Here is a 27,281-nt window from a genome sequence, read left to right as displayed (position 1 = left end):
AAAGTCGAATATTGAGACAGAACAGACCAGGTCGGTTCATCAGAGAGTCAGTATAATATTGAGACAGAACAGACCTGGTCAGTTCATCAGAGAGCCAGTATAATATTGAGACAGAACAGACCTGGTCGGTTCATCAGAGAGTCAGTATAACATTGAGACAGATCAGACCTGGTAAGTTCATCAGAGAGCCAGTATAATATTGAGACAGATCAGACCTGGTAAGTTCATCAGAGAGCCAGTATAACATTGAGACAGAACAGACCTGGTAAGTTCATCAGAGAGCCAGTATAATATTGAGACAGATCAGACCTGGTAAGTTCATCAGAGAGCCAGTATAACATTGAGACAGAACAGACCTGGTCGGTTCATCAGTCAGTGATACATTGAGACAGAACAGACCTGGTCGGTTCATCAGTCAGTGATACATTGAGACAGAACAGACCTGGTCGGTTCATCAGTCAGTGATACATTGAGACAGAACAGACCTGGTCGGTTCATCAGTCATTGTATCAATCATACATTGTATCAATCTGACATTTCAACCTGAGCAAAAACTGCTGAATGAAACCAACTAATAATAAGTGAATAATCTCAACATTAAATTCTCTCTTAGTCCCATTTCTGTTTGTGCCTTTTAGCCAACTATAATGTCTTTGTCACACAAACAGATCGAGGACTTTTCTTCAACCAAAAATAAACAACAATGGATTTGGCTGTGGCTTGTTTTTGGGACGGGTTGGTTTTATACAGATGTTTAAAATCGCTGCGGGTGTGTTCAGCAGGCCACAACGTTTGTGGAGCATTATGTACAACCACATACCTCTCCGGGGTTTGTTAAAGAGAGTCACAACACTGCTCTTTGTAACGCTCAACAACGTTAGTGCCTACTGAACGTGGCCCTGTTGCTGTGATGCTGGAATCACATGTCGAGCAGAAGAACGCGGGGATCCTCCACCACGGACTTGATCTTAGCAGGAAGGTGACTGCCTCTCTGCCGTCGACCAGCCGATGGTAGTAGGTCAGAGCCACGTACATCATGGGCCGTATCTCCACCTGATGGAGAGAGAGAGAGAGAAATAACTATACAGCAGACAGTAGAATCAAAATGTTGATTGAAAATGTATAAAATTTGCCTTTGGCTTCGAAATTAATGTCCAGTTTAAATTTCTGGATGGAGATGAATTTAACTTGTTGACATACAGACGGGAATGAGACCCACCTTGCCGCCGATGGCAACAGGCCTGTCGAAGCATGCCCAAGATGGCTGACTGGGGCGGGTTGATGATGGGCGTGCCGAACATGGAACCGAACACTCCTCCGTTACTGATGGTGAAGGTTCCTCCGTCCATGTCCTCCACAGCCAGCAGATTATTACGAGCCTGGACAAAAACACACACACAGCAGTCGAGTTTGGGTCATTATTCAATGCTATTCGTTTCATTGATTTTTTATTTATTTTTTTCCTTGAAGAACTTCTTGGCAGATTTGATCATAAAGGTGACGTTATCATATTGACGTGGTGATAAAACTAATCAAATCAAACTTTATTAGTCACATGCGCCGAATACAACAAATGTAGAGGCTATATACAGGGTATTACGGTACAGAGTCAATGTGGAGGCTATATACAGGGTATTACGGTACAGAGTCAATGTGGAGGCTATATACAGGGTATTACGGTACAGAGTCAATGTGGAGGCTATATACAGGGTGTTACGGTACAGAGTCAATGTGGAAGCTATATACAGGGTATTACGGTACAGAGTCAATGTGGAGGCTATATACAGGGGGTACCGGTGCAGAGTCAATGTGGAGGCTATATACAGGGTATTACGGTACAGAGTCAATGTGGAGGCTATATACAGGGTATTACGGTACAGAGTCAATGTGGAGGCTATATACAGGGTATTACGGTACAGAGTCAATGTGGAGGCTATATACAGGGTATTACGGTACAGAGTCAATGTGGAGGCTATATACAGGGTGTTACGGTACAGAGTCAATGTGGAAGCTATATACAGGGTATTACGGTACAGAGTCAATGTGGAGGCTATATACATGGTATTACGGTACAGAGTCAATGTGGAGGCTATATACAGGGTATTACGGTACAGAGTCAATGTGGAGGCTATATTCAGGGTATTACGGGACAGAGTCAATGTGGAGGCAATATACAGGGGGTACCAGTACAGAATATGTGGAGGCTATATACAGGGGGTACCGGTACAGAGTCAATGTGGAGGCTATATACAGGGGGCACCGGTACAGAATATGTGGAGGCTATATACAGGGTATTACGTTACAGAGTCAATGTGGAGGCTATATACAGGGTATTACGGTACAGAGTCAATGTGGAGGCTATATACAGGGTATTACGGTACAGAGTCAATGTGGAGGCTATATACAGGGTGTTACGGTACAGAGTCAATGTGGAGGCTATATACAGGGTATTACGGTACAGAGTCAATGTGCGGGGGCTAGTTTAGTTTAAGGCTCAACCTCAAAGTCCTCCACAGCCTGTTACGAGCATGGAGAAAACACAAGGGGGTCCATGGCCATGTCTCAATCCTTTAAAATGTAAAAATAAATAATAAATAAAATGTATCCCTGAGTTGGATCACCTTGGCACTTTGGGTTTGAATCTTTTTGTTTGCACGGATCTCCGTTAACTTCTTGGTGCCGTTTATCACGACGCAATCCTCTGTGCCTCAGTTGGTAAAGCATGGTGCTTTGTAAACACCAGGGTTGTGGGTTCGATTCCCGGGAACCACCGGTACGTAAAATGTATGTACGCATGACTAAGTCACGTTGTATAAAAGCGTCTGCTAAATGGCGTATGCTATTATTTTTTCAATAATTATCATTTGACGTGACCAAAAGTAAAGCACAACCTTATGAGCTGATGTATCATAGGTACTATAGACTCATTCATCCCATTCAGACAAAGCCTTGTTCAGTACCTTCTCTCCCAGACCGTTGATGGTTTTCTCAATGTCAGTTCATGGTCTCTACGTTGCGAATAACCGGTACAACCAGTCCCTGGTGAAGAGGAGCACATATACAAGGAAAAGACTCAGACCTTTCTGGTCAAAACACCAACAGAACCACAACCAACCAACAGAACCAACCACAACCAACCAACAGAACCAACCAACCAACAGAACCAAACACAACCAACCAACCAACAGAACCAACCAACCAACAGAACCAACCAACCAACCAACCAACCAACACAACCAAACACAACCAACCAACCAACAGAACCAACCAACCAACCAACCAACCAACCAAACACAACCAACCAACCAAACACAACCAACCAACCAACCAACAGAACCAAACACAACCAACCAACCAACAGAACCAACCAACCAACCAACACAACCAACCAACCAACAGAACCAAACACAACCAACCAACCAACACAACCAAACACAACCAACCAACCAACAGAACCAAACACAACCAACCAACCAACAGAACCAACCAACCAACACAACCAACCAACCAACAGAACCAACCAACCAACAGAACCAACCAACCAACCAACCAACCAACCAACCAACACAGCCAACCAAACAACCAACCAACAGAACCAAACACAACCAACCAACCAACAGAACCAAACACAACCAACCAACCAACCAACCAAACACAACCAACCAACAGAACCAACCAACCAACCAACCAACCAACCAACCAACAGAACCAAACACAACCAACCAACCAACAGAACCAAACACAACCAACCAACCAACCAACCAAAAACACAACCAACCAACCAACCGAACCAAACACAACCAACCAACCAACACAACCAAACACAACCAACCAACCAACAGAACCAACCAACCAACCAACCAAACACAACCAACAGAACCAAACACAACCAACCAACCAACAGAACCAACCAACCAACCAACCAACCAAACACAACCAACCAACCAACAGAACCAAACACAACCAACCAACCAACAGAACCAAACACAACCAACCAACAGAACCAACCAACCAACAGAACCAAACACAACCAACCAACCAACAGAACCAAACACAACCAACCAACCAACCAACCAAACACAACCAACCAACCAACCAACCAACCAACCACAACTAACCAACAGAGCCAACCAACAGAGCCAACCAACAGAACCAACCAACAGAACCAAACACAACCAACCAACCAACCAACAGAACCAACCAACCAACCAACCAACCAACCAACCAACCAACCAACCAACACAACCAACCAACCAACCAACCAACCAACCAACACAACCAACCAACACAACCAACCAACCAACCAACCAACACAACCAACCAACCAACCAACCAACCAACACAACCAACCAACAGAACCAACCAACCAACCAACCAACACAACCAACCAACAGAACCAACCAACCAACCAACCAACCAACAGAACCAAACACAACCAACCAACCAACCAACCAACCAACAGAACCAACCAACCAACCAACCAACCAACCAACCAACAGAACCAACCAACCAACAGAACCAAACACAACCAACCAACCAACCAACCAACCAACCAACCAACCAACCAACAGAACCAAACACAACCAACCAACAGAACCAAACACAACCAACCAACCAACAGAACCAACCAACCAACCAACAGAACCAACCAACCAACAGAACCAACCAACCAACCAACCAACACAACCAAACACAACCAACCAACCAACAGAACCAACCAACCAACCAACCAACCAACCAACCAACCAACCAACCAAACACAACCAACCAACCAAACACAACCAACCAACCAACCAACAGAACCAAACACAACCAACCAACCAACAGAACCAACCAACCAACCAACACAACCAACCAACCAACAGAACCAAACACAACCAACCAACCAACACAACCAACCAACCAACAGAACCAAACACAACCAACCAACCAACAGAACCAACCAACCAACACAACCAACCAACCAACAGAACCAACCAACCAACAGAACCAACCAACCAACCAACCAACACAGCCAACCAACCAACAGAACCAAACACAACCAACCAACCAACAGAACCAAACACAACCAACCAACCAACCAACCAACCAACCAAACACAACCAACCAACAGAACCAACCAACCAACCAACCAACCAACCAACCAAACACAACCAACCAACCAACAGAACCAAACACAACCAACCAACCAACCAACCAACCAAACACAACCAACCAACCAACAGAACCAAACACAACCAACCAACCAACAGAACCAACCAACCAACCAAACACAACCAACAGAACCAACCAACAGAACCAAACACAACCAACCAACCAACAGAACCAACCAACCAACCAACCAAACACAACCAACCAACCAACAGAACCAAACACAACCAACCAACCAACAGAACCAAACACAACCAACCAACAGAACCAACCAACCAACAGAACCAAACACAACCAACCAACCAACAGAACCAAACACAACCAACCAACCAACCAACCAAACACAACCAACCAACCAACCAACCAACCAACCAACCAACAGAACCAAACACAACTAACCAACAGAGCCAACCAACAGAACCAACCAACAGAACCAAACACAACCAACCAACCAACCAACAGAACCAACCAACCAACCAACCAACCAACCAACCAACCAACACAACCAACCAACCGAACCAACCAACACAACCAACCAACCAACCAACCAACCAACACAACCAACCAACCAACCAACCAACCAACACAACCAACCAACCAACACAACCAACCAACCAACCAACACAACCAACCAACCAACCAACCAACCAACACAACCAACCAACCAACCAACCAACCAACCAACCAACCAACCAACACAACCAACCAACCAACCAACCAACACAACCAACCAACAGAACCAACCAACCAACCAACCAACACAACCAACCAACAGAACCAACCAACCAACTAACCAACCAACAGAACCAAACACAACCAACCAACCAACCAACCAACCAACCAAACACAACCAACCAACAGAACCAACCAACCAACCAACCAACCAACCAACCAAACACAACCAACCAACCAACAGAACCAAACACAACCAACCAACCAACCAACCAACCAAACACAACCAACCAACCAACAGAACCAAACACAACCAACCAACCAACAGAACCAACCAACCAACCAAACACAACCAACAGAACCAACCAACAGAACCAAACACAACCAACCAACCAACAGAACCAACCAACCAACCAACCAAACACAACCAACCAACCAACAGAACCAAACACAACCAACCAACCAACAGAACCAAACACAACCAACCAACAGAACCAACCAACCAACAGAACCAAACACAACCAACCAACCAACAGAACCAAACACAACCAACCAACCAACCAACCAAACACAACCAACCAACCAACCAACCAACCAACCAACCAACAGAACCAAACACAACTAACCAACAGAGCCAACCAACAGAACCAACCAACAGAACCAAACACAACCAACCAACCAACCAACAGAACCAACCAACCAACCAACCAACCGAACCAACCAACACAACCAACCAACCAACCAACCAACCAACACAACCAACCAACCAACCAACCAACCAACCAACCAACACAACCAACCAACCAACCAACACAACCAACCAACCAACCAACACAACCAACCAACCAACCAACCAACCAACACAACCAACCAACCAACCAACCAACCAACCAACACAACCAACCAACCAACCAACCAACACAACCAACCAACAGAACCAACCAACCAACCAACCAACCAACACAACCAACCAACAGAACCAACCAACCAACTAACCAACCAACAGAACCAAACACAACCAACCAACCAACCAACCAACCAACCAACCAACCAACCAACCAACCAACAGAACCAACCAACCAACCAACCAACCGAACCAACCAACCAACAGAACCAAACACAACCAACCAACCAACCAACCAACCAACCAACCAACCAACCAACCAACCAACCAACAGAACCAAACACAACCAACCAACCAACCAACAGAACCAACCAACCAACCAACAGAACCAACCAACCAACCGACCAACCAACCAACCAACCAACCAACCAACCAACCAACCAACCAACAGAACCAACCAACCAACCAACCAACCAACAGAACCAACCAACCAACAGAACCAAACACAACCAAACCAGTCGACACCACACACTGATACAAGGAGCTCCAGCCCTTCAGAAATAAAACAGCCCAAGACCCAGACATGACAAATAGGGGAAATTACAAGAACAAAAAAATAGGTTCATAGGTTCAATTGGCAGAATGTATAGGTCCACACGTCCTCTGTGCCTTACCTTGGGAGTGGCCACAGCCACACTGATGTCAACATAATCCCTGTAAACGATCTCGTTGGTTGTATCGTCAATCACTGGGAAGAGCAAGAGAGAAATATCAATCATTCTCACTTTTTTTATTATTTTTATTTTTTTAAACTTCAATACCATTTCAATCCAATGCATTCTGGGCTCTCAAGCAAAAGACATTGAGTTAGAAGTGTCAAAAGCTATTATGAGTTGATGTGTATAAGCTTCCTCCTGTAAACAGAAGCTATTATGAGTTGATGTGTATAAGCTTCCTCCTGTAAACAGAAGCTATTATGAGTTGATGTGTATAAGCTTCCTCCTGTAAACAGAAGCTATTATGAGTTGATGTGTATAAGCTTCCTCCTGTAAACAGAAGCTATTATGAGTTGATGTGTATAAGCTTCCTCCTGTAAACAGAAGCTATTATGAGTTGATGTGTATAAGCTTCCTCCTGTAAACAGAAGCTATTATGAGTTGATGTGTATAAGCTTCCTCCTGTAAACAGAAGCTATTATGAGTTGATGTGTATAAGCTTCCTCCTGTAAACAGAAGCTATTATGAGTTGATGTGTATAAGCTTCCTCCTGTAAACAGAAGCTATTATGAGTTGATGTGTATAAGCTTCCTCCTGTAAACAGAAGCTATTATGAGTTGATGTGTATAAGCTTCCTCCTGTAAACAGAAGCTATTATGAGTTGATGTGTATAAGCTTCCTCCTGTAAACAGAAGCTATTATGAGTTGATGTGTATAAGCTTCCTCCTGTAAACAGAAGCCCATCACTTCATCAAAGCCAGTTTACTTTAAAATGTAACCGCTGAAATAAGTGTCTGTGGTGTTGGAAGCAGAGTTAACATTAGGGGGGAATTGTTTTTGTTTGTTATAAATTCCATAGTTTAAGAAATCCTGGTTTGAGGATTCCAGATTTCCTGCTTATTCCGGGAATTTTCCAACTAAGATTTGAGAAAGACAGGGAGAGAGTCTTAACCCCCGTTGACAGAAGGCTGGTCCATGAGAGCGTGGGCTGAAGCCTTAACGAAGGCCGACATGAAGCCAAGCTTGATGTTATGTCTCTTCAAGAAAGCATCTTAATGGAGCTTCCTAAACTCCTGGATGTTGCTACAGAGGGAGAGGAGATCCGTTAAAGCAGGCTGTGTCTGTAGGAAGCATCTTTACGGGGTTTTCCTCATCTCCTGGGTATTGCTACGGGAGGAATGACTGTAAGAGGACTGGGTCGTTTTTTGGAAAACATGCCATTTTGAAGTGTCTGTATGGTGGCATGTGCCTCCGTGAAACCACCGGGCCTTCTGGGACGAATAAAGTGACATTTGCATTGGACATTCAACAGCAGCATTGTGTTGCATCGTCTCACCTCATGTCTATCTCGTTGAAGGTGGTGAGCATGGCACAAGTCTGCTGAGCCTCCTTCAGTCGCTGGGCGATCCTCAGCCTCATACGATTCATCTTTACCTGGATGAATAACGAGACAAAATCGGTTTGTTGTTGATTGGATGCATCTGTAGTTTTTTTTTTTTTTTTCAATAAACGAGAGTGAGACACTTCTCTTGGTTTGAAACCAGCCGAAGGCTTTATCCCTGCTATTTCATCTCGTTCTGTCAGTACGGGAAGTGTTGGCCTGAACTTGGCCTGGTGTAGAGAGGTCGTACTCTGCTCTCTGTCCTGGCCCCATGGGCTGCTGCTGGTGCTGCTGCTGCAGTGGGCTTGACCGCAGAAACTAGAGAGAGAAAAAAAAGAAGACTTTATTATACAAAACAAATATCAGTTTAAGTGAGTCCCCATCAACACTTAAATGTTGTAATAATTCTACTAAAGTCAACATGAATGAATTGTTTGTTTATAAACAGCAGCTGACGACCTACAAGATTGGGCTTGTGCTACCACGGGGGGGTACGGCGACAGGGACGGCGGCCATCGTTGGGGGAGGGGCTGCTGCTGCAGGGACCTCTGCTGCTGGGGCGGCGTTGGCTGCTGCGGCTGACCAGAGAAGAAGAGACATTCAGATCTAACTACAGATTGCTACACCAGATAACGTGACAGAACCAGAGATTGTTGGTATCCATTATACTGGCCATTCCAGGTTTGCACATCTTTGTTCTCGATTCTGGCCAAACATGCATCTACTAAAATCTCCGTGTCCATTTGCAGGTGGTGCGTTTGAATTAATTAAAATAAATACATGTTTTGCCATTTTAGTCTGGATTAAAACTTCCCTCATTGATCGAGGCAGTGGAGTGAGAGGGGGATGGATCCACTTGTCTCAATGACTCATCACGTCAGCTACTGAAATGACTGCATCACTTAAAGAGCTGCAGTTAGTTTCAGAATGGATGGCAAGGAATAACTTAGTCCTAAATATTTCACTAAACCTTAAACCTCAAATAAATCTTATAATAAATAATGTGGAAATTGAGACAGTTGAGGTGACTGAACTGCTTGGAGTAACCCTGGTTTAAACATATTGATACAACAGTAGCTAAAATGGGAGAAGTCTGTCCATAATAAAGCGCTGCTCTACCTTCTTAACAGCACTATCAACAAGGCAGGTCCTACAGGCCCTAGTTTCTACCTTCTAGACCACACTATCAGCAAGGCAGGTCCTACAGGCCCTAGTTTCTACCTTCTTAACAACACTGTCAACAAGGCAGGTCCTAGTTTCTACCTTCTTAACAGCACTATCAACAAGGCAGGTCATACAGGCCCTAGTTTCTACCTTCTAGACAACACTATCAACAAGGCAGGTCCTACAGGCCCTAGTTTCTACCTTCTTAACAGCACTATCAACAAGGCAGGTCATACAGGCCCTAGTTTCTACCTTCTTAACAACACTATCAACAAGGCAGGTCCTACAGGCCCTAGTTTCTACCTTCTTAACAGCACTATCAACAAGGCAGGTCCTACAGGCCCTAGTTTCTACCTTCTTAACAACACTATCAACAAGGCAGGTCCTAGTTTCTACCTTCTTAACAACACTACCAACAAGGCAGGTCCTACAGGCCCTAGTTTCTACCTTCTTAACAACACTATCAACAAGGCAGGTCCTACAGGCCCTAGTTTCTACCTTCTTAACAGCACTATCAACAAGGCAGGTCCTACAGGCCCTAGTTTCTACCTTCTTAACAACACTATCAACAAGGCAGGTCCTACAGGCCCTAGTTTCTACCTTCTTAACAACACTATCAACAAGGCAGGTCCTACAGGCCCTAGTTTCTACCTTCTTAACAGCACTATCAACAAGGCAGGTCCTACAGGCCCTAGTTTCTACCTTCTTAACAACACTATCAACAAAGCAGGTCCTACAGGCCCTAGTTTCTACCTTAACAACACTATCAACAAGGCAGGTCATACAGGCCCTAGTTTCTACCTTCTAGACAACACTATCAACAAGGCAGGTCATACAGGCCCTAGTTTCTACCTTCTTAACAGCACTATCAACAAGGCAGGTCCTACAGGCCCTAGTTTTGTCTCACCTGGACTACTGTTCAGTCATGTGGTCAGGTGCCGCAAAGACAGACTTAGGAAAATTGCAATTGGCTCAGAACAGGGCAGCACGGCTGGCCCTTGGATGTACATGGAGAGATAACATTAATAATATGCATGTCAATCTCTCCTGGCTGAAAGTGGAGGACAGATTGACTTCTTCACTACTTGTTTATATAAGAAGTGTTGACATGTTGAATGCACCAAGGTGTCTGTTTAAACTACTGGCACACAGCTCAGACACCCATGCATACCCCACAAGACATGCCACCAGTGGTCTCTTCACAGGCCCCAAGTCCAGAACAAACTATGGGAGGCACCCAGTACTACATAGAGCCATGACTACATGGAACTCTATTCCACAGTACTACATAGAGCCATGACTACATGGAACTCTATTCCACAGTACTACATAGAGCCATGACTACATGGAACTCTATTCCACATCAGGTAACTGATGCAGCAGTAGAATTAGTATAGCTCCTTTTTTGATTCTACAAGACCATCAGACTGTTAAACAGCCATCACTAGCACAGAGCGGCTGCTGCCTACATACAGACTTGAAATCATTGGAACACTTGATGAGAGAGAAAGATGGAGATGGGGAGAGAGTGTACCTCCTTTTTTGAGTTTGAAGAGGGGATTCCCGGCCTCTACACTCCCTCCATCTGGCACCAGGAGCTCCCTTATCACACCGGCTGCCGGAGATGGCACCTGCAACGAGGTCTGAGACAAAACGCATTCTTGTTAGCTAGCTTTGACTTTTATAAATATCTGATCATCAATGAAGTCATAAGGTGAGGACCCTTTTATCTCCACTTCCTGTCTGAATGACGTGCCCAAAGTAAACTGCCTGTTACTCAGGCCCAGAAGCCAGGATATGTATATAAATGGTACCATTGGATAGAAAACACCTTGAAGTGTGTAGAAATGTTAAAATAATGTAGGAGAATATAACACAATAGATATGGTAGGAGAAAATCCAAAGAAAAACCAACCAGGAAATGTTTTAAACAGTTAAAGGATATATTATGTATTCCTATATACACTGCTCAAAGAAAATAAAGGGAACACTTAAACAACACAATATAACTCCACAACACAATGTAACTCCAAGTCAATCACACTTCTGTGAAATCAAACTGTCCACTTAGGAAGCAACACTGATTGACAATAAATGTCACATGCTTTTGTGCAAATGGAATAGACAACAGGTGGAAATTATAGGCAATAAGCAAGACACCCCCAATAAAGGAGTGGTTCTGCAGGTGGGGACCACAGACCACTTCTCAGTTCCTATGCTTCCTGGCTGATGTTTTGGTCACTTTTGAATGCTGGCGGTGCTTTCACTCTAGTGGTAGCATGAGACGGAGTCTACAACCCACACAAGTGGCTCAGGTAGTGCAGCTCATTCAGGATGGCACATCAATGCGAGCTGTGGCAAGAAGGTTTGCTGTGTCTGTCAGCATAGTGTCCAGAGCATGGAAGCGCTACCAGGAGACAGGCCAGTACATCAGGAGACGTGGAGGAGGCTGTAGGAGGGCAAAAACCCAGCAGCAGGACCGCTACCTCCGCCTTTGTGCAAGGAGGAGCAGGAGGAGCACTGCCAGAGCCCTGCAAAATGACCTCCAGGAGGCCACAAATGTACACGTGGCTGCTCAAACGGTCAGAAACAGAGTCCATGAGGAAGGTATGAGGGCCCGACGTCCACAGGTGGGGGTTGTGCATACAGCCCAACACCGTGCAGGACGTTTGGCATTTGCCAGAGAACACCAAGATTGGCAAATTTGCCACTGGCGCCCTGTGCTCTTCACAGATGAAAGCAGGTTCACACTGAGCACATGTGACAGAGTCTGGAGACGCTGTGGAGAACGTTCTGCTGCCTGCAACATCCTCCAGCATGACCAGTTTGGCGGTGGGTCAGTCAAGGTGTGGGGTGGCATTTCTTTGGGTGGCCGGACAGCCCTCCATGTGCTCGCCAGAGGTAGCCTGACTGCCATTAGGTACCGAGATGAGATCCTCAGACCCTTTGTGAGACCATATGCTGGTGCGGTTGGCCCTGGGTTCCTACTAATGTGGCTGGAGTGTGTCAGCAGTTCCTGACACACTCCATGCTATGGACTGGCCCGCCCGTTCCCCAGACCTGAATCCAATTGAGCACATCTGGGACATCATGTCTCGCTCCATCCACCAATGCCACGTTGCACCACAGACTGTCCAGGAGTTGGCGGATGCTTTAGTCCAGGTCTGGGAGGAGATCCCTCAGGAGACCATCCGCCACCTCCTCAGGAGCATGCCCAGGCATTGTAGGGAGGTCATACAGGCACGTGGAGGCCACACACACTACTGAGACTCATTATGACTTGTTTTAAGGACATTACATCAAAGTTGGATCAGCCTGTAGTGTGGTTTTCCACTTTAAGTTTGAGTGTGACTCCAAATCCAGACCTCCATGGGTTGATACATTTTTGTGTGATTTTGTTGTCAGCACATTCAACTATGTAAAGAAAAACGTATGTAATAAGAATATTTCATTCATTCAGATCTAGGATGTGTTATTTTAGTGTTCCCTTTATTTGTTTGAGCAGTGTATAATGTGACTTCTTAGTGTTTTACAGGACCTTGTCAGTCTCGATCTCGCACACCACCTCACCCTCTTTCACTGAAACTCCAACAGCTGGGAAAGACCAAAGGAAGGACACCCCCCCCCGCACCAAAAACTACCTTTCTCCCACCTGACGTCCCCCTCTGTGATCGACTCAGAGAACGGAGGGGTGTCGACAGTGACAACTTCCTCCCCTGATCCAAAGAAAAACCCACAAAGATGTCAGGCAGATTTGATTTAAAACAGTAACTTGTTTACTACACAGAGAAAGGCTAGAGAGATGTTTGAATACATACTATGTGCTGTAGATGTCTTGAAGTATCTAATGTGGAAGACAACAATTGATGACGGAGGCTCACATCTAAAACACAGAGGAAGTAGCCTCTTGGAAAAACAAAGGGTTTAAAACCAGCGCAACGCTCATTAAAAGACTCTCAAACATAATTCATGAAACAAACATTTTCTGTATCAAACAAAAATACATGTGAAACCTTCAGATGACTCCAGGCCTCAGCCTGAGGCCAAACATACTGAGATAAACTCAGGACCAAGAGAAGACACTTACAACTGAGTGCTCCTGTAGACAGCCCTGTTGCCAGTGGAGAGGCCTTCAAGAAGATAAAAGAAGAGAGAGAGGGAGAGGGAAAGAGGGAGGAAAAAAAATTGCGTGGGAGAGAGAGCGGAAGAGAAAAGAGTGAGAAAGAGAGGAAGAGCGAGAAAGAGGGCATAAGGAGAGAGAGTGAAAGACGGAGAGCGAGGAACTGAGGATATTATTATTAGTGTTTCCAACACAGTGATAACCACTGTTGAGTCAGTCCATTCTGGAGAACACTGGGTGTATAGCTACATTAACAGCTACTTGATGATGGGGATATTTATCCACTTACAGGCCTTACGGTGATCTTTGATACTTAACCGGCATAACAGTCATCATCCAAACAGAGTATGTTTTTCCCCCCGAATTTATAAAACAGAATAAAAGGCTAACATCATCTAACATTAGTCCTGGGTTGGGCCATGTTAATCATGCACAAAACAGAACAAAACAAGGACTGAAAACAGGGAACCTGGACTTGTCTAACGAGGAAAGTTTGTTTTTCGTTGAAAAATGTTTTGTTACGGTCTGATACACATTAGCCCCCCCCCTCTTTCCTTCCCCTCTGATACACCATACCCCCCTCTTTCCTTCCCCTCTGATACACATTACCCCCCTCTTTCCTTCTCCTCTGATACACGTTACCCTCCCCTCTTTCCTTCTCCTCTGATACGTTACCCCCCTTTTTCCTTCTCCTCTGATACGTTACCCCCCTTTTTCCTTCTCCTCTGATACGTTACCCCCTCTTTCCTTCTCCTCTGATATGTTACCCCCCTCTTTCCTTCTCCTCTGATACATTACCCCCTCTTTCCTTCCCCTCTGATATGTTACCCCCCTCTTTCCTTCCCCTCTGATACACCTTAGCCCCCTCTTTCCTTCCCCTCTGATATGTTACCCCCTCTTTCCTTCCCCTCTGATACACCTTAGCCCCCTCTTTCCTTCCCCTCTGATATGTTACCCCCTCTTTCCTTCCCCTCTGATACACCTGATACACCCCCTCTTTCCTTCCCCTCTGATATGTTACCCCCCTTTTCCTTCCCCCTGATATGTTACCCCCCTCTTTACTTCTCCTCTGATACACATTACCCCCTCTTTCCTTCCCCTCTGATACACATTACCCCCTCTTTCCTTCTCCTCTGATACGTTACTCGCCCCCTCTTTCCTTCCCCTCTGATACACCTCACCCCCTCTTTCCTTCCCCTCTGATACGTTACCCCCCTCTTTCCTTCTCCTCTGATACGTTACCCCCCTCTTTCCTTCTCCTCTGATACGTTACCCCCCTCTTTCCTTCCCCTCTGATACACCTTAGCCCCCTCTTTCCTTCCCCTCTGATATGTTACCCCCTCTTTCCTTCCCCTCTGATACACCTTAGCCCCCTCTTTCCTTCCCCTCTGATATGTTACCCCCTCTTTCCTTCCCCTCTGATACACCTGATACACCCCCTCTTTCCTTCCCCTCTGATATGTTACCCCCCTCTTTCCTTCCCCCTGATATGTTACCCCCCTCTTTCCTTCTCCTCTGATACACGTTACCCCCTCTTTCCTTCCCCTCTGATACACATTACCCCCTCTTTCCTTCTCCTCTGATACGTTACTCGCCCCCTCTTTCCTTCCCCTCTGATACACCTCACCCCCTCTTTCCTTCCCCTCTGATACGTTACCCCCCTCTTTCCTTCTCCTCTGATACGTTACCCCCCTCTTTCCTTCTCCTCTGATATGTTACCCCCCTCTTTCCTTCCCCTCTGATACGTTACCCCCCTCTTTCCTTCCCCTCTTTCCTTCCCCTCTGATACGTTACCCCCCTCTTTCCTTCCCCTCTGATACACGTTACCCCCTTTTTCCTTCCCCTCTGATACGTTACCCCCCTCTTTCCATCCCCTCTGATACACCTTACCCCCTCTTTCCTTCCCCTCTGATACACATTACCCCCCTCGTTCCTTCCCCTCTGATACACGTTACCCCCTCTTTCCTTCCCCTCTGATACACCTTACCCCCCTCTTTCCTTCTCCTCTGATACGTTACCCCCCCCTCTTTCCTTCTCCTCTGATACATTACCCCCTCTTTCCTTCCCCTCTGATATGTTACCCCCCTCTTTCCTTCCCCTCTGATACACCTTAGCCCCCTCTTTCCTTCCCCTCTGATATGTTACCCCCTCTTTCCTTCCCCTCTGATACACCTGATACACCCCCTCTTTCCTTCCCCTCTGATATGTACCCCCCTCTTTCCTTCCCCCTGATATGTTACCCCCTCTTTACTTCTCCTCTGATACACGTTACCCCCTCTTTCCTTCCCCTCTGATACACATTACCCCCTCTTTCCTTCTCCTCTGATACGTTACTCGCCCCCCTCTTTCCTTCCCCTCTGATACACCTCACCCCCTCTTTCCTTCCCCTCTGATACGTTACCCCCTCTTTCCTTCTCCTCTGATACGTTACCCCCCTCTTTCCTTCTCCTCTGATACGTTACCCCCTCTTTCCTTCCCCTCTGATACACCTTAGCCCCCTCTTTCCTTCCCCTCTGATATGTTACCCCCCTCTTTCCTTCCCCTCTGATACACCTTAGCCCCCTCTTTCCTTCCCCTCTGATATGTTACCCCCTCTTTCCTTCCCCTCTGATACACCTGATACACCCCCTCTTTCCTTCCCCTCTGATATGTTACCCCCCTCTTTCCTTCCCCCTGATATGTTACCCCCCTCTTTCCTTCTCCTCTGATACACGTTACCCCCCTCTTTCCTTCCCCTCTGATACACATTACCCCCCTTTTCCTTCTCCTCTGATACGTTACTCGCCCCCTCTTTCCTTCCCCTCTGATACACCTCACCCCCTCTTTCCTTCCCCTCTGATACGTTACCCCCCTCTTTCCTTCTCCTCTGATGCGTTACCCCCCTCTTTCCTTCTCCTCTGATATGTTACCCCCCTCTTTCCTTCCCCTCTGATACGTTACCCCCCTCTTTCCTTCCCCTCTTTCCTTCCCCTCTGATACGTTACCCCCCTCTTTCCTTCCCCTCTGATACACGTTACCCCCTTTTTCCTTCCCCTCTGATACGTTACCCCCTCTTTCCATCCCCTCTGATACACCTTACCCCCTCTTTCCTTCCCCTCTGATACACCTTACCCCCTCTTTCCTTCCCCTCTGATACACCTTACCCCCCTCTTTCCTTCTCCTCTGATACGTTACCCCCCTCTTTCCTTCTCCTCTGATACGTTACCCCCCTCTTTCCTTCTCCTCTGATACGTTACCCCCCTCTTTCCTTCCCCTCTGATACGTTACCCCCCTCTTTCCTTCCCCTCTGATACGCATTACCCCCTCTTTCCTTCCCCTCTGATACGTTACCAACCCTCTTTCCTTCCCCTCTGATACACGTTACCCCCCTTTTTCCTTCCCCTCTGATACGTTACCCCCTCTTTCCTTCCCCTCTGATACACCTTACCCCCTCTTTCCTTCCCCTCTGATACACATTACCCCCCTCTTTCCTTCCCCTCTGATACACCTTACCCCCTCTTTCCTTCCCCTCTGATATGTTACCCCCCTCTTTCCTTCCCCTCTGATACACCTTACCCCCCCTCTTTCCTTCCCCTCTGATACGTTACCCCCCCCTCTTTCCTTCTCCTCTGATACGTTACCCCCCTCTTTCCTTCCCCTCTGATACGTTACCCCCTCTTTCCTTCCCCTCTGATACACGTTACCCCCTTTTTCCTTCCCCTCTGATACGTTACCCCCCCTCTTTCCATCCCCTCTGATACACCTTACCCCCTCTTTCCTTCCCCTCTGATACACCTTACCCCCTCTTTCCTTCCCCTCTGATACACCTTACCCCCCTCTTTCCTTCTCCTCTGATACGTTACCCCCCTCTTTCCTTCTCCTCTGATACGTTACCCCCCTCTTTCCTTCTCCTCTGATACGTTACCCCCTCTTTCCTTCCCCTCTGATACGTTACCCCCCTCTTTCCTTCCCCTCTGATACACATTACCCCCTCTTTCCTTCCCCTCTGATACGTTACCAACCCTCTTTCCTTCCCCTCTGATACACGTTACCCCCTTTTTCCTTCCCCTCTGATACGTTACCCCCCTCTTTCCTTCCCCTCTGATACACCTTACCCCCTCTTTCCTTCCCCTCTGATACACATTACCCCCCTCTTTCCTTCCCCTCTGATACACCTTACCCCCTCTTTCCTTCCCCTCTGATATGTTACCCCCCTCTTTCCTTCCCCTCTGATACACCTTACCCCCCCTCTTTCCTTCCCCTCTGATACGTTACCCCCCTCTTTCCTTCCCCTCTGATACGTTACCCCCCCCTCTTTCCTTCCCCTCTGATACGTTACCCCCTCTTTCCTTCCCCTCTGATACACGTTACCCCCCTCTTTCCTTCCCCTCTGATACACCTTACCCCCCTCTTTCCTTCCCCTCTGATACACCTTAACCCCCTCTTTCCTTCTCCTCTGATACGTTAACCCCCCTCTTTCCTTCTCCTGTGATACGTTACCCCCCTCTTTCCTTCCCCTCTGATATGTTACCCCCTCTTTCCTTCCCCTCTGATACACATTATCCCCCCTCTTTCCTTCTCCTCTGATACACGTTAACCCCCTCTTTCCTTCTCCTCTGATACACATTAACCCCCTCTTTCCTTCTCCTCTGATACGTTACGCCCCCTCTTTCCTTCTCCTCTGATACGTTACCCCCCTCTTTCCTTCCCCTCTGATACACATTACCCCCCTCTTTCCTTCCCCTCTGATATGTTACCCCCTCTTTCCTTCTCCTCTGATACACCTTACCCCCCTCTTTCCTTCCCTTCTGATACACATTACCCCCCCTCGTTCCTTCCCCTCTGATACACCTTACCCCCCTCTTTCCTTCCCCTCTGATACACATTACCCCCCTCTTTCCTTCCCCTCTGATACACATTACCCCCCTCTTTCCTTCCCCTCTGATATGTTACCCCCCTCTTTCCTTCCCCTCTGATACACATTACCCCCCTCTTTCCTTCCCCTCTGATACACATTACCCCCCCCCTCTTTCCTTCCCCTCTGATATGTTACCCCCCTCTTTCCTTCCCCTCTGATACACATTACCCCCCTCTCTGATACATGTTACTCTCCTCTTTCCTTCCCCTCTGATATGTTACCCCCCTCTTTCCTTCTCCTCTGATACGTTACGCCCCTCTTTCCTTCTCCTCTGATACGTTACCCCCTCTTTCCTTCCCCTCTGATACACATTACCCCCCCTTTCCTTCCCCTCTGATATGTTACCCCCCTCTTTCCTTCTCCTCTGATACACCTTACCCCCCTCTTTCCTTCCCTTCTGATACACATTACCCCCCTCTTCCTTCCCCTCTGATACACCTTACCCCCCTCTTTCCTTCCCCTCTGATACACATTACCCCCTCTTTCCTTCCCCTCTGATACACATTACCCCCTCTTTCCTTCCCCTCTGATATGTTACCCCCCTCTTTCCTTCCCCTCTGATACACATTACCCCCCCTCTCTGATACATGTTACTCTCCTCTTTCCTTCCCCTCTGATATGTTACCCCCCTCTTTCCTTCCCCTCTGATACACATTACCCCCCTCTCTGATACACATTACCCCCTCTTTCCTTCCCCTCTGATACACATTACCCCCCTCTTTCCTTCCCCTCTGATATGTTACCCCCCTCTTTCCTTCCCCTCTGATACACATTACCCCCCTCTCTGATACATGTTACTCTCCTCTTTCCTTCCCCTCTGATATGTTACCCCCTCTTTCCTTCCCCTCTGATACACATTACCCCCCCTCTGATACATGTTACTCTCCTCTTTCCTTCCCCTCTGATATGTTACCCCCCTCTTTCCTTCCCCTCTGATACACATTACCCCCCCCTCTGATACATGTTACCCTCCTCTTTCCTTCCCCTCTGATACATGTTACCCTCCTCTTTCCTTCCCCTCTGATACATGTTACCCTCCTCTTTCCTTCCCCTCTGATACATGTTACCCTCCTCTTTCCTTCCCCTCTGATACACACAACAACAAAACTTCATACAATTAACGGATAATGTTTCCTATCGACAAAAAAGGAATCACCTACGCAGTCACCAAACAAGTGGATAGTTACACCAGTTGAATTGATTGCTGTTCAAACAAACATTTGATGAAATGCATGCAATCTGATCCAGCACAGCGCCCCAGTACGGCCATTGCCTTTACCAGAGCAATGCATGTTATGTATTGTCCTTAGGTCTAGCTCTGATCAGGCCATTGACAACAAACTTGTTTGGCAATGTGTGTTTACTCAAACGGGGGAGCTGGAATAAATCCTCTTTGGAAAAGTAATGTGTGTGGCACAGTGTTTAATACAAAAACATCAATCAAGTAGCAAACGATTTGTCAAAGGCATAGAAATCTGACTCTTCTCTTCGCTATCCGGTAGTGGGTCAGTGTGAAATATTCAAATGGTGTCTAGCTATAGTTATGCTTACACTGGCCAAGGCACAGGTTAGGTTGTGTAAGTCGGTGTGGGTTAAAGTGGGGTTGCGGAGACACCCGAAGACTCTCTGAACTATTATTATTATTTATTATTATTATTTTATGAACTACACACAAGGTTAGTTCATGCATGACACAGGCTATTTCTAGCATAGGTTACAAGCAGAGGTCAAGCTGTAAAATGGACGAGAAAGTCCAAATTTACTGCTAGCTAGGTAATAACTCGCTTTCAGTCTATGCATGAGAGTTGTGGCTCAACTCACACAAGGTTAGTTCATGCATGACACAGGCTATTTTAGACTTTTTTTTTCCTACTGTGTTATTGACTTGTTAATTGTTTTACTCCCATGTGTAACTCCGTGCTGTTGTCTGTTCACACTGCTATGCTTTATCTTGGCCAGGTCGCAGTTGTAAATGAGAACTTGTTCTCAACTAGCCTACCTGGTTAAATAAAGGTGATTTTTTTTTTTTTTTTTTTAAATCGAGCATAGGTTTCAAGCAGAGGTCAAGCTGTAAAATGGACAGGAAAGTCCAAATGCACTGCTAGCTAGGTAATAACTCGCTTTCAGTCTGTGCATGAGAGTTGTGGCTCAAGTGTGTCTTGACAATGATCTGAATGTGTACCGCTAGCTAACGTTGTTACCCAAGGCAGTGGTTCCCAACCATGGGTACTTGGCTCATAGGGGGTACTGGTGAAAACTCATGAGACCATAGGCTTACTGCAGTAAAATGCATATGAGGGGGTAGGCTACTTCAGGGGTAAAAGGCTTGGGAACCAATGACCAAAGGCATTAGATCCGTGTTTACATGCCTGACAAGTCACACTCACGCTTCTTAATCCTTGGGTTGGGCTAAACTCTATTCCCCGGCAGTTAACGTTATGGCCTTTGGATATAAATTAAAACAAGCTTTTGCCGAAACCAACCATTCGATACACGTGGAAATTGAATTGGTACTTCTCTCCTACCTGACTTAGCGCAGACAGGGAGCGCCCCAGTGTCCTGCAAAGACATCCGGAATGCGATAACATAGCGTCAACAGAGGTGTCAAAACGACCAAAGGGAGCCGTACGGAAGTTCAGAACACCTGGGAAGGTAGTAGGGGGCGGTACCGCGGGTCACGACTAGAACAGATCCACCTTTTGTCAAATGAACATCAGATTTTACTTTTCGTAGCAGCGGACTAAGAAGCATTTACGCATTGTGTTATTAAGATAATTGACGTGGCTAATGTTTAGGACCATTAGGTTAGGGTTAGGTAAAACTGTCTATTTGTGACGTTCATTTGACAAAAGATGGATATCATCTAGCTATGACTGCTGCCGACTGCCCCGACAGGAAAGAACGAGGGACAAACCAATGTCGTTTTTATGATAGGGGAGATAGCTCATACCAAATAAATGATGTACAACTACAGACAGTCCAGAAGTTTAGGCTTCCTTTTGTTCGCTAAAAATATTTAACACAACTTTAAATACGGTTTGAATTGCTTTAGAGGCTTATTAATTCAATCGTCTTGGGGTTTTATGTGACCAATGTATGAAAAGAAAATGCGTGTGTGTAAAATGGTGGGGTGGGGAAACAAGAATAAGAACCTCACTTACATACTTCTACATCCGAAATAAACATTTTCCAAGAAATGTCGGATGCTTTTGTCTTTCATCCAGTTCCCACGGGGGCAGTAATGCTACGTGCTAATTTATATGAGGTTGATTTAATTATAGGGTGCCACGCCCCCTCCTCGTGTGGATTGATTGTGGATGAAATACAGTAACCCAGTTAAAGTAACTCTTCTCCCCTGTGGCACGCATCATTTCAGCTCTCGTCTCTGGACAGCTACTGGACGCCAACAGAGCAACTGGTAGGCAGGCATCCTTTTTTGTTGTTGTCGGGTTTTTGGAAGTAGACACGTGAAAAGTAGGCACTAGGCTGCAACAAAATCTTCTCAACATAGAGTATGCTCATTTAAAGTAACATGTTCTTTTTATTAAAATAAATAGTGTGATTTGGATTTGATCAAATTAATAACAGATATTCTCGTTTGGGTCTTAACTTGTCTGCTGCTACTTTGATATAGGGAGCATGTTATATATAAAGAAAAGGCTAGTGTCAGTCATTTCAGAGAAACAGTTTTCTTTAAAAAAATGTTGATTTTAATTGTGCTTCTACAGGATGCATATTTGCATAATTCAAGCAGACATTACCTTAACGATCTTTTGAGGTAAAATGTGAGTAATATTGTCTGCTTCTGCATCATTGCTGCACACCATGAATACATACAGATATGGTTGTCTCGTAGATGACTTCACAAAACTTAGAACTTTCAAAACTGCCAGTAAAGTACTGTATTTCATATTTATTACCAATGGCAAAATGTTATAGTTTTAATCACAAATACACTATTTCAGTTCATCTGTTAAATATAGTTTTGTTTTGTCATTTAAAATTATATGAAGTTTTCTGGGGGAAATAACATTTTGCAGTATTGATGATTTTTCCCTCAATACTGCAATATTGTTTTATTTTAAAATATTTTATTACAACAGTTGCTACCGTTAAATGCTTTCTAAAGACCTGTTTTTCCTGTAAACTATATTTGTGGTTATGTACGTTTATTTTACCTGAAGCATGGAGCCGAGCCTTTTGGACCACAACATGCATCATTCCTCCAGCAGCACCTACCCAGAGGACAGGACAGAGAATCCTCCCTCCTTTCCACATAACAACACATACAACTCCTCCTCCTCTCACTCAAGTGGTGGATCCCTTCTCTCTACGCTCCTACAGACAACCATAGAGAGTAAAAAAAACCTGCAGGAGAGCACCACTGCATATTACCCCCCAGACACTCCCATGTCCAGCTCTGCCTTGACGAATCTTAACCAGGTGGACCACCACAGCAGCAGTACCACCATGGCACCTCTGTCTCCGGCCAGCCAGGCATCCACCGGGGCCAGTCCCGCTAGATTCAGACCCAATGAGGCCGGGTTGACCCAGGACTGGATGCTGGAGCTGGTTGACAGACACCGGGCCAAGCGTGCCAGAGTGGAGAACATCATCAGAGGCATGGCAGGCTCTCCTCTCAGTGTTTATTTCACAGGTGAAGGGTTTGGTGAAGGGGAGACCACTCCAACCAGTCACCTTCAGAGTGAGATGTTGGAAAACAAGAGGAAACAGAGGGTGCCGCGGCACCAGGACCTCCCCGGGACGGGGGGCGTTAGCGGGAAGAATACGGACGATGGACATGCATTGAGGAAGCAGCTTCAGACCATGCAGAGGCTCCTGGGTCAACTCCAGGCCAGGTTCATCCAGGTCTACGAGAATCAGACTGAGTCTGAAGAGGATGACCACCATAGTACTTGGAACAAAGAATATGTGGAGACAAAGACATCTCCTGGTGAGGTGTTCTTGGACCCTTACAGTGAGTTTAACAATAAGACGCCTTTAGATAAAGGTAATCTGGGATGGATGAATAACAAGCAAACTGACTACCTTCACTCGAACCCAGACAACGAAGACAAACTCCTAGCAGACATTCTCAAGTACGAACTCTCCAGAGCTGTAAACTCGAGCGTTGACTCAATTTTCAAAAACATATCGCATGCTTTCGTCAAGTCACCAGAGCTACACGTCGAGGATGGCGGAATGGTGGAAACAGAAGATGAGACCGCGTTCCTCAGCTCCCCCGAGCCGGCGTCAACATCCACCCATGTCGACAGCATGTCACGACTCCCCCCATGTTCCGAGAGTGGTATGGCCCAACAACTACCAGAGATTCAAACCGAGGCTCTATCTCTGGTTGTTCAAAAGCCTGCTTCAATGACTCGCCAATGTTCTCTAAACCTAACAGTGAAAAGGCCTCTCCATTTCCACCAGCCTCCATTCCTATACAACCACCCCACTGCTCTACAGGAAAGCCACCAAGTACTGGACAACCTGAAACACGACAGCTCCCATCACGATACCTTCGGAGGGCTCCAGTGTAGACCCAGTACCATGGGTCTGCCTACCCCAGAGATAGTTGACTTACCGTGGGATCCGGTCATAGTGAGGTCCAGGGTGACCTCCAGGCCACCCGGGAGTCCTCAGGTTAACCAACCCATGACCACAGGGCATCATGTGCTTCTGGACAGTCTCCCTCACATCAAGATGGACTGTGGTAGCTTTCAGAGTATGGTGAAAAGGACCTCGTATGTGCTGAATGTATCCTTTTACAAGAGCGTTTTCTTCTTCTTTATTGAAGGTGTTTTTCCACGTGTTATTCAGACAGAAAGGAAATGAGGTGGGGTTGACGTGAGAGAAACAGTGTTTAACTATAGAATACTACCATATACTTTACATTGAGTGAAGCCAGTGAATCTGTGATATTATAGGGGCGGCAGGGTAGCCTAGTGGTTAGAGCGTTGGACTAGTAACCGAAAAGTTGCAAGTTCAAATCCCCGAGCTGACAAGGTACAAATCTGTCGTTCTGCCCCTGAATAACAGTTAACCCACTGTTCCTAGGCCGTCATTGAAAATAAGAATTTGTTCTTAACTGACTTGCCTAGTTAAATAAAGGTAAAATAAAAATAGGTAAGTCAGTGAAATCAGTCATTTATTAACCATAATTTTACCAGGTCAGGTCAGATGACTGAAAACATATCGTCTCTTTTACAGTAATAATAATAATATATGCCATTTAGCAGACGCTTTTATCCAAAGCGACTTACAGTCATGTGTGCATACATTCTACGTATGGGTGGTCCCGGGGATCGAACCCACTACCCTGGCGTTACAAGCGCCATGCTCTACCAACTGAGCTACAGAAGTAATAACCTGGGGGAAGAGTTACAGGGGGAAGAGAGGGGATGAATGAGACAATTGGAAGCTGGGGATGATTAGGTGGTCATGGTATGAGGTATGGGGGCCAGATTGGGTATTTAGCCGGGACACCGGGGTTAACACCCCTACTCTTACCATAAGGGATGAATCAACATGTACAGAATGGTTACCTGGAGGAAAAGGGAGAGGGTCATGCTTTTTCAATTTCAGTCAAGGGGAGGGTTTAGTCATTTTTAATGTAGTCTAGAGGAGGGTTTAGTCTGTTTTTAATGTAGTCTAGAGGAGAGTTTAGTATTTTTTTTTATATAGTCTAGAGGAGAGTTTAGTATTTTTTTTAAATATAGTCTAGAGGAGGCTTTATAGGCTAGTTAGAGTGGAGTTTTTATACAGCTTAACCATTGGCTGTGCTGTGTATGGCTACGGTGGCACTTCAGGAGGAGAGTCAAAGGCATCTGCCTGAAAATAATGTTTGATGACTTGCCTAGTTAAATAAAGGTTAGTCCTAGTTAAACAATACATAAAAAAACATGTGCGCGGACTAGCCTATGTTCTGTTCAGCTTGAGAAGGAGAGTGCAAAGATGAAAAGGAGGACCGGAGGTTAACTTGCTACTACTATAATCTATTTTATTAACCTGGAATGGCAGGTAGCCTAGTGGTTAGAGTGTTGGGCCAGTAACCAGCAGGTAGCCTAGTGGTTAGAGTGTTGGGCCAGTAACCAGCAGGTAGCCTAGTGGTCAGAGTGTTGGGCCAGTCACCAGCAGGTAGCCTAGTGGTTAGAGTGTTGGGCCAGTAACCAGCAGGTAGCCTAGTGGTTAGAGTGTTGGGCCAGTAACCAGCAGGTAGCCTAGTGGTCAGAGTGTTGGGCCAGTCACCAGCAGGTAGCCTAGTGGTTAGAGTGTTGGGCCAGTCACCAGCAGGTAGCCTAGTGGTTAGAGTGTTGGGCCAGTAACCAGCAGGTAGCCTAGTGGTTAGAGTGTTGGGCCAGTCACCAGCAGGTGGCCTAGTGGTCAGAGTGTTGGGCCAGTCACCAGCAGGTAGCCTAGTGGTTAGAGTGTTGGGCCAGTCACCAGCAGGTAGCCTAGTGGTTAGAGTGTTGGGCCAGTCACCAGCAGGTAGCCTAGTGGTTAGAGTGTTGGGCCAGTCACCAGCAGGTAGCCTAGTGGTTAGAGTGTTGGGCCAGTAACCAGCAGGTAGCCTAGTGGTTAGAGTGTTGGGCCAGTCACCAGCAGGTAGCCTAGTGGTTAGAGTGTTGGGCCAGTCACCAGCAGGTAGCCTAGTGGTTAGACTGTTGGGCCAGTAACCAGCAGGTAACCTAGTGGTTAGACTGTTGGGCCAGTCACCAGCAGGTAGCCTAGTGGTTAGAGTGTTGGGCCAGTCACCAGCAGGTAGCCTAGTGGTTAGAGTGTTGGGCCAGTAACCAGCAGGTAGCCTAGTGGTTAGAGTGTTGGGCCAGTAACCAGCAGGTAACCTAGTGGTTAGAGTGTTGGGCCAGTCACCAGCAGGTAGCCTAGTGGTTAGAGTGTTGGGCCAGTAACCAGCAGGTAGCCTAGTGGTTAGAGTGTTGGACTAGTAACCAGCAGGTAGCCTAGTGGTTAGAGTGTTGGGCCAGTCACCAGCAGGTAGCCTAGTGGTTAGAGTGTTGGGCCAGTCACCAGCAGGTAGCCTAGTGGTTAGAGTGTTGGGCCAGTAACCAGCAGGTAGCCTAGTGGTTAGAGTGTTGGGCCAGTAACCAGCAGGTAGCCTAGTGGTTAGTGTTGGACTAGTAACCAGCAGGTAGTCTAGTGGTTAGAGTGTTGGGCCAGTAACCAGCAGGTAGCCTAGTGGTTAGAGTGTTGGGCCAGTAACCAGCAGGTAGCCTAGTGGTTAGAGTGTTGGGCCAGTAACCAGCAGGTAGCCTAGTGGTCAGAGTGTTGGGCCAGTCACCAGCAGGTAGCCTAGTGGTTAGAGTGTTGGGCCA

The 27,281-nt window shown here is 46.4% G+C and overlaps 2 protein-coding genes across 3 annotated transcripts; one reads left to right on the top strand and one right to left on the bottom strand.

The window, feature by feature from the left end:
• Positions 1 to 21,774, bottom strand: LOC123991533 (dihydrolipoyllysine-residue succinyltransferase component of 2-oxoglutarate dehydrogenase complex-like). Of its 2 annotated transcripts, XM_046293153.1 has the most exons (13): positions 21,471 to 21,774; positions 14,016 to 14,058; positions 13,747 to 13,834; positions 13,570 to 13,644; positions 11,463 to 11,571; positions 9,228 to 9,342; positions 9,015 to 9,082; positions 8,720 to 8,817; positions 7,342 to 7,415; positions 2,961 to 3,039; positions 1,220 to 1,379; positions 486 to 1,053; positions 1 to 442 (listed from the first exon to the last, which is right to left on the bottom strand). In XM_046293153.1, exons 1-9 carry the CDS (start codon positions 21,514 to 21,516, stop codon positions 7,413 to 7,415), a joined length of 645 nt encoding a protein of 214 aa, XP_046149109.1. In that variant the 5' UTR covers positions 21,517 to 21,774; the 3' UTR covers positions 1 to 442; positions 486 to 1,053; positions 1,220 to 1,379; positions 2,961 to 3,039; positions 7,342 to 7,412. The 2 variants fall into 2 exon arrangements, with proteins under 2 accessions (XP_046149109.1, XP_046149108.1); XM_046293152.1 differs by having other exon boundaries at positions 1 to 1,053.
• Positions 21,775 to 23,149: 1,375 nt separating this feature from the next.
• On the top strand, positions 23,150 to 24,917 carry LOC123991532 (prospero homeobox protein 1-like). Its single transcript, XM_046293151.1, has one exon. The coding sequence runs from the start codon at positions 23,158 to 23,160 to the stop codon at positions 24,781 to 24,783; it is 1,626 nt and encodes a 541-aa protein (XP_046149107.1). The 5' UTR covers positions 23,150 to 23,157; the 3' UTR covers positions 24,784 to 24,917.
• The last annotated feature ends 2,364 nt before the right edge of the window (positions 24,918 to 27,281 follow it).

Source organism: Oncorhynchus gorbuscha, linkage group LG12, assembly GCF_021184085.1.
Source record: "Oncorhynchus gorbuscha isolate QuinsamMale2020 ecotype Even-year linkage group LG12, OgorEven_v1.0, whole genome shotgun sequence".
In the NCBI taxonomy this organism is placed as follows: Eukaryota; Metazoa; Chordata; class Actinopteri; order Salmoniformes; family Salmonidae; genus Oncorhynchus; species Oncorhynchus gorbuscha.
Note: the sequence above shows the minus strand (reverse complement) of the source record. Positions and strands in the feature narration are given on the sequence as shown.

Excerpts from the sequence above, each read along its gene's own strand:
- LOC123991533 (XM_046293152.1), bottom strand. The coding sequence starts at position 21,516 with ATGTCTTTGCAGGACACTGGGGCGCTCCCTGTCTGCGCTAAGTCAG. Across the intron at positions 14,059-21,470 it reads CCCTGTCTGCGCTAAGTCAG|GCCTCTCCACTGGCAACAGG; the intron begins GTAGGAGAGAAG and ends ATCTTCTTGAAG. Across the intron at positions 9,083-9,227 it reads GGTAGCACAAGCCCAATCTT|TTTCTGCGGTCAAGCCCACT; the intron begins GTAGGTCGTCAG and ends TTCTCTCTCTAG.
- LOC123991532 (XM_046293151.1), top strand. The coding sequence starts at position 23,158 with ATGCATCATTCCTCCAGCAGCACCTACCCAGAGGACAGGACAGAGAAT.